This window comes from Choloepus didactylus, chromosome 6, assembly GCF_015220235.1.
Source record: "Choloepus didactylus isolate mChoDid1 chromosome 6, mChoDid1.pri, whole genome shotgun sequence".
Taxonomy (NCBI): Eukaryota; Metazoa; Chordata; class Mammalia; order Pilosa; family Megalonychidae; genus Choloepus; species Choloepus didactylus.
The window spans coordinates 150,267,939-150,281,447 of NC_051312.1; the positions used below are offsets into that span (position 1 = coordinate 150,267,939).

General features: G+C 47.0%; 1 protein-coding gene across 4 annotated transcripts in view; it reads left to right on the forward strand.

Moving 5' to 3' along the window:
* Window positions 1-13,509, forward strand: part of APLP2 (amyloid beta precursor like protein 2) — a 96,070-nt gene that overhangs the window by 67,980 nt on the left and 14,581 nt on the right. For 2 of the 4 annotated variants that reach the window (XM_037841958.1, XM_037841959.1), the window contains exons 4-9: window positions 6,554-6,666; window positions 7,402-7,601; window positions 7,941-8,134; window positions 9,219-9,386; window positions 12,292-12,422; window positions 13,275-13,349. In XM_037841958.1, the coding sequence (XP_037697886.1) occupies window positions 6,554-6,666; window positions 7,402-7,601; window positions 7,941-8,134; window positions 9,219-9,386; window positions 12,292-12,422; window positions 13,275-13,349 (881 nt within the window). The remainder of the gene's footprint in view (window positions 1-6,553; window positions 6,667-7,401; window positions 7,602-7,940; window positions 8,135-9,218; window positions 9,387-12,291; window positions 12,423-13,274; window positions 13,350-13,509) is intronic. The other 2 variants (XM_037841960.1, XM_037841961.1) reach the window with 1 other exon arrangement.

Below are 13,509 nucleotides of genomic sequence, written 5' to 3' on the forward strand. Positions count from 1 at the left end.
TTGTTTTGGGATGGAGATGTGAACAGGATGTGCTACTGTGATTTGAAGACTACCAAATTAATGCCTTGATTCAATGTCTACTTTAAAATCAAGCCAGGCTCAGAAGCTTTGAGGTGCAGGCATCAGCAACTGCCCCTGGTATCTGAGCAGCTCCCTTGCCCGTTGCAGGCATCCATTTGCAGCCTCAGAGTCCTGTGTCATATACGAAGAATTTGCCCCTTCCCCGTGGTGGACCATGCGCGGGGTAAATGACTGGGTGTGCCTTTCACCCCTTCCCAGGGCCATCTACCAGGAGCATGTCCTCCCATTCATTTAGATCCTCTTTGATTTCTTTTAGCAATGTTTTGTATGTTTCTACGTATAAGTCTTTTACTCCTTGGTTAAATTTATTCCTAGATATTTGGGTCTTTTGGTTGCTATTGTAAATGGAATTTTTTTCCTTGATTTCCTCTTCAGATTGCTCTTTACTAACATGCAGAAATTACTGATTTTTGCATGTTGTTCATGTATCCTGCCACTTTGCTGAATTTGTTTATTAGCTCTAGTAGCTTTGTCGATTTTTTGGGACTTTCCATATATAAGATCACATTGTGTGCAAATAGTGAAAGTTTTGCTTCTTCCTTTCCAGTTTGGATGCCTTTTCTTTTTCTTGCCTGACTACTCCGGCTAGAACTTCAGTACAATGTTGAATACCAGTGGCCACAGTGGGCATCCTTGTCTTGTTCCAGATATAGGGAAAGCTTTCATTCTTTCTCTATTAAGTAAGATGTTAGCTTTTGGCTTTTTATATAGGCCCTTGATCATGTTGAGGAAGTTTCCTTCTATTCCTAGTGTTCTGAGTGTTTATATCAGGAAGCAGTGTTAGATTTTGTCAAATGCCTTTTCTGCATAAATGGAGATGATCATGTGCTTTTTTTCCTTTCATTTTGTTAATGTGTGGTGTATTACACTAATTGATTTTCTTGTGTTAAATCACCCTTGCATACTTGGATAAAACCCACTTAAACTTGGTGTGTAATTCTTTTAATGTGCTATTGGATTCGATTGGCAAGTGTTTTGTTGAGGAATTTTTGCATCTGTATTTGTAAGAGAGAAATTAGTCTGTAATTTTCTTGTAATATCTTTATTATTATAATAATTTTTTTGGAAGAGTTTGAGCAAAATTGGTATTAATTCTTCTTGGAATGATTGGTAGAATCCCCCTGTGAAGCCATCTGGTCCTGGGCTTTTCTTTGTTGGGAGGTTTTCAGTAGCTGATTTAATCTCTTTACTTGTTACTGGTCTGTTGAGGTCTTCTATTTCTTGTAGAGTCAGCATAGGTTGTTTGTGTGTTTCTAGGAATTTGTCCATTTCATCTGAGTTGTCTAATTTGTTGGCATACAGTTGTTCTAGTATCCTCTTATGATCCTTTTTATTTCTGTGGGGTCAGTAGTAATGCCCCCCTTCTCATTTGTGATTTATTTGCGTCTTCTCTCTTTTGTTCAGGCTAGCTAAGGGTTTATCAGTTTTACTGATCTTGTCAAAGGCCCAACTTTCAGTTCTGTTAATTCTCTCTGTTGTTTTTTCATTCTCAATTTCATTTATTTCTGCCCTAATCTTTGTTAATTCTTTCCTCCTACTTGCTTTGAGATTAGTTTGCTGTTCCTTTTTCTAGTGCCTTCAGGTGTGCAGTTAGGTCTTTGGTTTTAGTTCTTTTTTAATGTAGACATTTAGGGTGATAAATTTCCCTCTCAGCACCACTTTTGCTGCACATCATGTTTTGATGTGTTGTGTTCTTGTTTTCATTCATGTCAAGATATTTACTGATTTCCCTTGCTTTCTTCTTTGACCTGATTAAGAGAGTTTTATTTAGCTTCCATGTATTGGTGGATTTTCCAGTTCTCTGCCTGTTACTGATTTCCAGCTTCTTCCATTATGGTCAGAGAAGATGCTTTGTATGATTTCAGTCTTTCTAAATTTATTGAGACTTTTTTTTTTTCTTTATTAAATTCAGTTTTATTGAAATACATTCACACACCATACAGTCATCCATGATATACAATCCACTGTCCACAGTATGATAACATATTTATGCATTCATCACCACAATCTATCTCTGAACATTTTCCTTACATCAGAAAGAACCAGAACAAGAATAAAAAATAAAAGTGAAAAAAGAACACCCAAATCATCCCCCCATCCCACGCCATTTGTCCTTTAGTTTTTATCCCCATTCCTCCACTCATCCATACACTAGATGAAGGGGGTGTGATCCACAAGGTCTTCACAATCACACCGTCACCCCTTGTAATCTCCATTATTATATAATTGTCTTCAGGAGTCCAGACTGCTGGGTTGGAGTTCGGTAGTTTCAGGTATTTACTTCTAGCTATTCCAATACATTAAAGCCTAAGAGGTGTTATCTATATAGTGCATAAGAATGTCCACCAGGGTGACCTCTCGACTCCATTTGGAATCTCTCAGCCACTGAAACTGTTTCATCTGTTGAGACTTGTTTTGTGACTCAGCATGTGGTCTGTTCTGGAGAATGATCCATGTGCCATTGAGAAGAATGTATGTCCTGCTGTTTTGGGTGCAATGCTCTGTATATATCTCTTAGGCCTAGTTCATTTGTCATATTATCCAAGTTTTCTGTTTCCTTATAGCTCTCCCATCTAGATGTGTAAAGTGGTGTATTGAAGTCTCCAGCTATTATTTTAGCGGTGTCCATGTCTTCCTTCACTATTGCCAGTGTTTGCTTCATATATTTTGGGGCACCGTGGTTAGGTGCATAAGTATTTATGATTGTTATTTCTTCTTGGTGGATTGCCCCTTTTATTAATGTATGGTGGCTTTCATCATTTCTTATAACAGCTTTTGATTTAGTCTATTTTGTCCAGTATTCGTATAGCTGCCCCCAGCTCTATTTTCATTACCATTTGCATGGAATATCTTTTTCCATCCTTTCACTTTGGGTCTAAGATGAGCCTTTTGTAAACAACTTATAGTTGGATTGTGCTTTTTTATCCATTCTGCCAATCGGTGTCTTTCGATTGGGGAGTTTAACCCATTAACATTCAGCATTATTACTGTAAAGGTAGTACTTACTTCAGCCATTTTGTCCTTGTGTTTTTATATGTTGTATTTTTTTTTTTTTTTGTCTCTTCCTTTTTTGCAGCCTTTTCTGTGCAGTTGATCTTACAAAGTATCTGACTGATCCCTTTCTTGTTTCTGTTTCTGTATATATTTTTAAATACTCTCTTTGCGGTTACCCTGGGGTTTTTATCACACAAACTATGTCTCTACTACTAATTTGAAAAGATACCAGCTTAGCTTTAATACTTACACGCACCCTGCTTCCACATCCCTGGGTCTCTGCAGACTCGGTCCCCATACCTGGATGTGCGTGGAGTTTACTCTCTGCTGTGAGTTGCACTACAACAGAGACCCACTGTGCTGCCTCTGCGATGCCCACGCTGTGTGGGACCAAGTGAGGGGAGGGGGAGTGGGAACAGACCAGCAGTTCCGGAAGCAATTTTCCTACCTGGTATTTTTCTGTGGAGTCCGTCTCCATTCTCTACCATCTTCCAGAGTTCTAAGCAGGTGGGATTCACTGCTTTCTTCTAAATCTCTGGGGTGGCTTTTTCAGGGGACGTCTTACATAGCCATGTTGGTGACATCACTGCAGAGTGTTTTTAATACTGTACGCTACATCTTACATATGCTTACATATGCTTTGGTAGCTTTCTGTCACAGTTAACACGTGTAATAATCCCCTGATTAATACGGAGTAGTCACCTCAGACAGTGTGAGTTGGCACCTTGCATGTGAGGATTTAAGGATTTCTACTCGTCCTGAGTGTCAGCTTCTTCTCTCCACATGGAGGCAGATGTCGGTTGCCCTTGGGCTTGGTTCTGCCCCTTAATGGTGAGTCTAGCTGTCTGTGAAGCTTGTGCACAGGTGCCACCTCGCCCGGACCCTTAGGGCCCTCCTGGGCAGCACTGCGTCGGACTGGCCCCTGTTCTGTGGTATGGCACCAAGATGTCGCTGAGCTCAGTATGTTCACTCGAGCTACTTGACCCAGGATGTCCCTGTGCTCATAGAGTGAGGAAACCTAACTGGTCTTGATGAGTGGAAACTACTCGCTGCTCCAGCTCGTGATGTGCACAGCTCGTCTTCCCCTCTTACTGTACATCGGAGCTCCCTTCCCTGTCCACTCAGGTAGTGGAAGAGACTGCAGTGGCCGGAGACGGCGGGGCCTGGGGCCATGTTGGCGAAGCAGGGAGCAGGCCTCTGTAGACTTCCACTAGACCTCTGCCCTAGTTAAATGTCTCTCCCAGAACCAGGCACAGACGCCCTTGTCTCTGCCTTCCTCCTCTTAGACCCATAGGGACTGTGTGGCGATGACAAACTCTATCTCCTGCATCAGTCCCATGGGATGCTTGTTAAGTGCAAATCAGTGTCCCCCCTTAGGCCTGCTGAGTGAGAATCTCTGGGGACAAGCCTGTGACATGTATGGTCTTATTATGGAAAGTTACAAACATCCAAATATAGAGTGAATGATGCAGGTGACCCCTAAGCCCTGTTCTCCAGCTGTAGCAATCACCAATCACGACCCCTCTTATTTCATCAAGAGCCCCACCCACAATTTGTTTTAAACAAATCACAGACACACCATTTTTTCTATAAATACTTCAGCATCTATTTCTAAAAGACGAGCATTTTATTTTTTTAACAAATCAATGTGTATTTTCTCCCAGATTTTATTGTGAAAAATTCTAGACCTACAGGAAATTTGTATTGGTGAATAGCTCAATACCTACCTAGATGGTACCATTTTGCCTTATGTCCTAGTTTGCTAATGCTGCAGAATGCAAAACACCAGAGATGGACAGGCTTTTATAAAACGGGGGTTTATTTCACTACACAGTTACAGTCTTAAGGCCACAAAGCATCCAAGGTAACACCTCAGCAATCGGGTACCTTCACCGGAGGACGGTCAGTGGTGTCCGGAAAACCTCTGTTAGCTAGGAAGGCAGCTGGCGTCTGCTCCAAAGCTCCGGCCTCAAAACGGCTTCTCCCAGGACGTTCCTTTCTAGCAAGCTTGCTTCTCTTCAAAACATCACTCCCAGCTGCACTCTCTTTTCTCCCCCCGAGTCAGCTCATTTATATAGCTCCACCAATCAAGGCCCACCCCAAATGGGCGGGGCCACGCCTCCATGGGAACATCTCATCAGAATCATCTCCCACAGCTGGGTGGGGCACACTCCAAGCAAATCTAACCGTCACCAAAACTTCTGCCCCACACAAGACCACAAAGATAATGGCATTTGGGGGACACAATACACTCAAACCGGCACACCTTATTTACTCCATCTCTATCTCTGTATGTTTCTGTGTACTTTTTATTTTTTGGTTAAATCATTTGAGAGGAAGTTGAGACACCATGACAGTTCACCTCTAAACACTTCAGCTTGTTGCTCCTTACGGCAGGAACATTCTGCTGTGTAAGAACAATGCAGTTAAAGCACTGCGGACAATTCCCTAAAGATCCCAATGATGTCCTTTATATCTTTTCTTTTATTCTCTCTCTCTCTTTTTTTTTTCTTGAGAAAGCAGGGAGAAAGCTTAATGCATGTGAGAGGACATGTGGGCACGCTTGCAAGGAAAGAGCAGTGAGAGGCCAGAGGCCTGGCACCGTGGGGCCGTCTGCTTTTATAGATTTTTTTATAACTTCTGTTTAAAAATGCAGAATCGAGGCAGGGACCACACATGTCATTTGATCTAAACTAGCTCCCTGGTCTTTCTTTCTTTTCTTTCCTTTCTGTCCAGGCTTTTTGTTTAGTAGAATATCCCTGAATAATTTGAATTTGTTTATCATGATTAGATTCAAGTTATACATTTTTGGCAGAAACACTGCACGGGTGAGGTGTTCTTGGGGCATCACAGCTGTCATTCCGTCCAATATCGGTGATGCCAAGTTGGTCGTCTGGTCAAGGAAGTGCGTCTGAGTGTCCCTTGGTAAAGGTCCCTTTTCCTCTTTGTAGTTAACCGTCCGTTGATTACCCCTGCCTGAGTCAGTCCCTGCAGTGGCGGCTTGTCTTAGAGCTCGGTGTCTTTAGGTGCATACAGGGCTAAAGGAAGACTCGTCTGTTCTTCAGTGGAGCACCCAGTCCTCTTTCCCTGGGTACTGTGCTGTTGAACAGGCGAGGGCAGAAGGAGGGAAGTGAGAGGCTAGAGTGGCTGAGGGGTGTGGCTGTGTGCTGAAGGGCTGTAGAGGGATGGTGGGGTCCCGGGAGCCCTGTTTCTATCCCCCTGTCACATGGCATTGGAGCCCGGGCAGTTAGGAGCACCCTAGTGCTGTGGCTCTAAAGCAAGGTGGGGTTCTGCTGCCGGCCTGCCTGGAGCTGTAGTGTCCACTGGTCTTTTTCCACAAGAAACACAGCTCCACTGATGCGGGTTAGAGATGGCTCCTATGTATGCCCGGCGGTGGCTGCCTCAACCTTCCACAGCAAGTCGCTTTCACCCTGAGCCCACGGTCCAATTTGTTTCTGACATAGCTTCTCTTTTCCAGTGGGTGAATTTGTAAGTGATGTTCTGCTAGTTCCGGAAAAGTGCCAGTTTTTCCACAAGGAGCGGATGGAGATGTGCGAGAATCACCAGCACTGGCACACTGTGGTCAAAGAGGTAAAGGGCTCTGGGCAGGGAGGTCGGGCATCGCTGCCGCTGCGAGGAAGGAAGGGGACATCTCCACCTCTCACCACGTGGTTAAATTCTCCTTCCCCCATCACCTCTTTGAAGTTCGCTGTTGCTTGTATCTTCTGGCTTAAACATATTGGGGAGCAAAGGGCATAGGTACTTTTGTAGGGAGGTGCTGGCTGGGCAGCTCAGCTGCTGAAGCTCAGTCTGAGCAAGGACGCTGGGTGCGGTCAGCGCAGCTCCCGGCCAGCCGCCCCGTGCCCTCTGGACTGCGTGGGAAAGCGCAGGCACGGGAATGGGTGCCACGGGATTAGCTGTCATTTCATTCTTCTGGTGGAGAGAAACACTCTCCTCCTGTCTTGTGCAGTTAAGTTGGTTCTCCAGTCAGTCATCTTCCTGAAGTACTGCCTGCTCCGCTGATGAATGGAAATCGTTGGCGACCACCTTTACCTGGTGGTGATAATTTCTAGAAAAAACTCCCTTTCCCTTAATTTTTTTTTTCCCCCAGTTTTGGGCTTTCAACGTTTTTGTCCCATGTGGTGTATGTTAAGCAAAATTTGTGAATCTTCTTAAAATAATAGAATCACATCTTTTTTGGCAGGGAACTTGGGGCCTTAAGGGAAAGCATTGCAGTGATCTAATAAGGGTTTCTTTGGGTCAGGGAGCGCGTGGCCGCCCTTGCTGTGGAGCATGTCGTCACGTGGGTCTTTTGGCTGCTTGCAGGCGTGTCTGACCCGGGGAATGACCTTGTATAGTTATGGCATGCTCTTGCCCTGCGGGGTCGACCAGTTCCACGGCACCGAGTACGTGTGCTGCCCCCAGACAAAGGTTGTGGAGTCCGCTGTGTCGAAGGAAGAGGAGGAGGATGAGGAGGAGGATGACGATGATGACGACGATGACGATGACTACGACATTTATAAAAGGTGAACTCCTGTCCCAAGCCTGTAAAGCCAGGTCGCCTGTTTGTTCACCCTCTGTGCTTTTGGACAAGGGGCTGCCCCTTGTTCATGTGTGAGCTGACTCAGCCTGCTGTTCGTGGGAGCCCGGGCAGCCTTCCCTGTCCCCTCACCCTGGGCCATGCTGTTTTCTGCAGGCTAATGTGGTCCCTGGCCACTTACCCTCCCCTTCTGCCAACACGGCCGGGCCGAGGGCTCTGCTCTCATGGCGCGGTGGGGTGTGCGCTGACTTCCTGGCTCTGTGTTGCGTCTCCCAGTGGGGAAGGCAGTCATTGTCCCACCTTCCTTCTTTATTGTCCCCATTAGTGAATTTCCGACTGAGGCGGACTTGGAAGACTTCACAGAAGCAGCTGTCGATGAGGACGAGGGGGAGGAAGTGGTGGAAGAGCGCGATTATTACTACGACACCTTCAAAGGGGACGACTACACCGGAGAGAACCCAACCGAGCCCAGCAGCGATGACACTGTGTCTGAAAAGGAGATCACCCACGACGTTAAAGGTAACCCGGTGCCGGGCCTCAGCCGTGCCCGTACACTCGCTGCTCACTTAGAACTCAGGGCTCTGTCCGTTCCAGGTAAGGAAAGGGTGTGTTTCTGCACACTGAAGGTGACCTTCACCTGCCAGCACCTTGGGGTGCCATCTGAGCAGTGACAGGCGGCCACCACTGCAGGGCGCCTGGCGGGTGCTGCCCCCAGGGAGAGACAGGCCCGAATCAGAGCAAGATCTGATGAGACAGCAGAACTAGAGAGGAGAGCGTATAATCTCCCTGCAGCATGACTGACTTGTGCAGCCTTACAGGTGCTCCCCGAGGGAAACCCACCACCAACACCACCAAATCCCCCTCCTTGGTGTTCCTTTTCTCAAATGCATTCCCATCTGTAGGTTGCCCTGCTCGTCCGTTACAAAGATGTTTGTAGCTGGGAGGGGATATTTAAGGACATCCTAGGAAATGGGTTAGGGCCCCAGTTTTTCTCATCCTGCCAATTAAAGAACAAACAACATCATAGGGTCAGAGCCATTTACACAGCCTTCTGCTGCTTGTGTATTTGAGGCCAACTAAGAGCCAAGGAATTATTCAGGACCCAGCCCAGGGAAATTACTTAAAGAGTGTACAAGTTTATGATTCACCATGAGGAATCATAAGCACAGAGAACACGCATCCTTTCTGGAGGCCTAAGTGGTCTCCAACACAGCGTCCCAGCTTTTCACCCACATCAGCTCGTCTGATCCTTGCAAGCCCAAGATCAGCAAGTCAGGCAAACACCTTCCACCCAGCAGATCAGAAACATGAGTGCTGAGATGTGGAATTCTTTGTATGTCCACCTGGATGTCAGTCTAGACTCAAGACAGTGCCAGAAAATTAACTTTCAGCTCTTTGGTGTCCTTTTTCACACACGTCCTCAGGAATGGCTGACCTTCGGGCTGGTGAGTTTAGCGTAGCCAGGGCGTTTGGGCTCTGCCTGGCCGTCACGGGTGCCCTGGCACCTCCTGCGCCCCATGCTTGCCCCGGCTGGCCCGTAGTGTTCTGAAGCATGTGCAGCCACCCCCTCTTCCCCGCTGACGCTCTGACCGTTTCCACACAGCTGTCTGCTCCCAGGAGGCGATGACGGGCCCCTGCCGGGCCGTGATGCCCCGTTGGTACTTCGACCTCTCCAAGGGAAAGTGCGTGCGCTTTATATATGGCGGCTGCGGCGGCAACAGGAACAATTTTGAGTCTGAGGACTATTGTATGGCTGTGTGTAAAACGATGAGTAAGTCCCGCCTCACGCTGGCTCCGCGGCAGCCACTGTCGTGTCCCACGTGCTGTCCTTTCCCGGCCATCCCTGCGGCCACGTCTGTGTGGTGTGCCCTGCTCACGCGGGCATTCGCTGTCAGTTGCCCTCCCCCGTCTTCGTGCTTTCTGGACCCGGGCTTTGCTGTCCTTCTGACATAGTCCTGTGTGTGTCTGCTGGTGGTGGTGGTGATGGCCCGCCCGGGATGGCCGTGGAGCTGGGGCTTGTTTGTCCTCATCCAGCTTTGAAGTCCGTAGGCTCCCAGAGTGCATTCGTGTCAACAGGCTCTGGCCATCTTGGGTTGAGAGGCAAAAACGGATGAGCAGATCAGCCGTGAGTTCTGTTCGTACTCGTGCTGTGGTCTTTGCTGCTCCTTGTCTTTGAATGAGCCCGTCACTGCCCCTGTGATGCTTGCTGGCTCATGGGGGCCCCCTGCTCCCTGGGGAAGTGACAGTGGGGGTGACTGTGGGTGTCTGGGATATTGAAAGAGCTCGCTTTGTGCACTCTGGGGAGATAGCTCTGCAGACAGGTGGTGCTGGCTCTTTGTTTCTCATGATATTTTGACAACGGTCAGTCGTACTTCACTTTAGAAAGTGAGGGAGTTTTCATTCGTGCCATCTTTGGTCACAGAAGCAGCTCAGTGCTTCAGTTGTGTTAGGGTCAGGTTAGAAGTAAGCAGGAAGGCAGGCCTTCTTTTTGAGACCTTTCTCTCACCTTGCAGACCTAGCAAGTCCTGAGGGTGGGCGATCTTCTCGGGTCTTGCCCTGGAATTGGGTAGAGTAACAAAAGTGGCTGCCTGTTCCTGGGATTTGCTTTGACAGCTTTTGGCTGTAGTTTCTGGTGGATTTTCATTCAAGAACCTTTAAGCTCCCTCCACCAAAAGATTTTTAAAATCTGTGGTATATTTTTAGCGCTTCCACTCTAGCTATCACTCTATGGAAAGGCTGTTTTTATGAGGCTTTAGGTAACTTTGGCAGCAGAAACCTGGTTTATTGAGGACAGATTTAGAGACAGAAGTGATGATGCCATTTACTACTTTGTAAAACTACTCAAGCTAAGGGTCAACAGAAAGCTGTTTAGGGTTGAAGCCTGAGGAGTCAGCGACCCCAACAGCTCACTGAGGGAGGCTTTGCAACCTTTACCCAAAGGATCAGGTAGAGAGTGGGGTGAGACCAGATGTGACAGCCATTATTTAGAACACCAACAGCTTGGAAGTCTGCTGCAGAGTTGTAGTTTCCTGTAACTCACAGTTGGGGAGATTTGCCGCAGGGCCACGGTGCGTTCGTGTATGTGTGGGGGCACCAACTGCAGTGCTTTGGAGGCCAAGAAACGTCCCCCCTGCCAGGGATCAAGTTTGTGTCCCTCCTGGAAGGTGTCCGAGGTGGGTCAGGGCTCTGAGCTATGTGAGAAGGTGGCGTTCCACGTGGACGGTGGGTGTGGCCCTGACTCTGCACCCCGTGGTGCCTTAGACTTGACGTCCAGGTATCCCAGGAAGGTGGCGCAGCTTGGGCTTTGTATTGTCGTTACCCAGCCTAGTAATGAGAGCCACAGGCTCACTCCCCAGAGCACAGTCTTGAACAGCAGACAGGTGTCCCTGATGGTGGCATGGGCATTGGCACTCGTGGGATTCAGTGCTTTGAGTCTTGGACTATGTGATTTGCCATGCTGTGTATTCTAGTTTAGTTAATCTCAAAAGTTGGCTGTTTAAAATTATTCATGTAAGAGTCTAATAAATATTCTTCACAAGATTTGGTTTTAGCTTTTAGGTTTATTTAATAAAGGGGGGTGGTAAATAAAAGATGCTTCCAGTAGAGAAACTTCAGAGTGGCTTACTAATTTATAGCTGTATTCATCGGTTATACAGCTGTTGGATTGTTGGATTAAAATTATACAGTTCTGGAAATGAGATGAATTTGTTTCTGAATTAAAATTAGCTTGATTTTGGCATTTGTTCTCCACCTAGCTCTAAAAATTATGTCATGATATAGTAAATTGTTCAAGCCAGTTACATGTCATTCCTTCCCAGTGCAGAGAATCTCGAACATATTGGGTATATGAGTTTCCGTAGGTATTTCTTGAGAGGTTGACTAAGTAAACTTGTCATCCTTTCCTTTTTGATGCTAAGCCCCATTGTGCAGATATTCATATGCATGGGACAAGTAATAGTTTATGCTCCAGTGAGGAGCGTTCAGTTAATGGATTTTGTTCTCTAATGGCCTGGGAAGGCCAATCAGTGTAATGGATTGAAAAGCCCAGTGTATCTTCACACTCAAAGTAAGGTGTCTTGGTAAAACAGAGCAACTTAGTTTTAGCCTTTTTTTTTGGGGGGGGGGGGGGTTGAGTCCTTTAATAATAGTGAAAACTAAAAAATATAGCTAGAGTGATTGAGACCTTTTCCACACAGCCCACAAGCAGAGAACATGCAAGTGAACCAGTTCCCCAGGTAACTTATAACCTAGAATTGGCCAGAAGGAATTCCTAGAAAATGGAGAATTTGTGAAAGTGCCTCTGCAGGATCTGATTTAAGCCCTCATCTCTGTTCATGTGTTATCAGTGACAGGCAGGAAGGTATTTTTCAGGTTTAAGCAGCCATTTCTTCTTCTGCCCCAGAGTCAGAAGCAGCTGTCCAGCTGGTGCTGCAGGCGCCAGTGGTTCACCCACCAACAGGGTGCCGCCCTAGCACGGACCGACAGGGTCGGCGAACACACGGAAAGAAGGCTGCCCCTGTGTAACGTCACCAAGTGGAGGCGTGGCAGGCAGCAGCACCCGGTTCTTTTCGGTGTGAGCCAAGAAAAACGGCATCCATCTTGCAGGTCCCGAACTTGGCGTTCCTCCTTAATATTGGGCCTGACCCCCAAAGAGAACTTCTTTCATTTTGTTTCAGTTCCTCCAACTCCTCTGCCAACCAACGACGTCGACGTGTATTTCGAGACCTCGGCAGACGATAACGAGCACGCGCGCTTCCAGAAGGCAAAGGAGCAGCTGGAGATACGGCACCGCAACCGAATGGACAGGGTGAGTCCCAGCGCTTCTCATCTTCGTGGTTTGAGGAACACGGTTTCCTCAGAGTTGAAGAAAAGGGGTTCCCCTTCCATTGTCTTGTGGCTATGTTAGGAAAGGTGAGGCCGGGGAGGAGAAGTGGTGCTTCCTTCTGGACGTTACCAGGCCTTCCTTCCCCACCTCCACCTCCATGATAACATAATTGCCCCTCCACGCTTATCTCCTTCTAGACTTTGTGCTAAGCACTTCCTGTCACTATTATGTACTTATTTTTCTTTGCCATTAACTCACTTGAAAAACAAAAAAACTTTATATCACTTTTGTAAATAGACAGTTGGTGTTATTTGCCATAAGAGGAAGGTAAAGGAAAGCAAACCTGTAATAATAAATTCCAGCCAGACACTGTTGTCTACTGAAGATTCCGAGTCTCAGGGATGTTTTCCTTAAAAAGGATTCTAAAAGAAGTGTTCGCTGTGTGAGCACCAAAGTGCAACTTTCTCCTTGACTTACTCAGAAGGACGGAAAGAAAATTGAGAAGGGAGGCCCGGGGCAGTGTTAGTTACGGCAGGCCGGACACCGGCTCACCTTCTGCTGTCCCCAGTGCTGTGCCTACACTTGGGGAAGTGCTCATTGCTTTGTTTTATCCACATCAGTTCTAGAAGTATTGAGCCCAGAGCCTGCTAAGTAACCTGCCCAGGGTTACCTGGCTCAGATATCCTGGTTCCTCATCGAGCCTCATGGGCCATAGTCATGGGACAGACCCCAGCAGCCAGTTTCCTCCATCAGATTCAGTGTCCAGCAGTATTTTTAGAAAACAGAGGAGTTGTTTCAGAGGACTGTTGTCTGATTACAGTGCTCTTTCCCTAGGTGAAGAAGGAATGGGAAGAGGCAGAGCTTCAAGCTAAGAACCTCCCCAAAGCAGAGAGACAGACTCTCATTCAGGTGAGATGCCTTCTCCAGGGACTGAGACTTCAGCTCGACAACTTGCAAGTATGGTCAGAGCCAGCCAGGCACATGGGAAATGAGAATTCGACACCTCCTCTTAGCAGAGGGCTTATGTTACAAGCAAGCGAACTGACCTGCTTTTCTCTGTCCCCTCCCA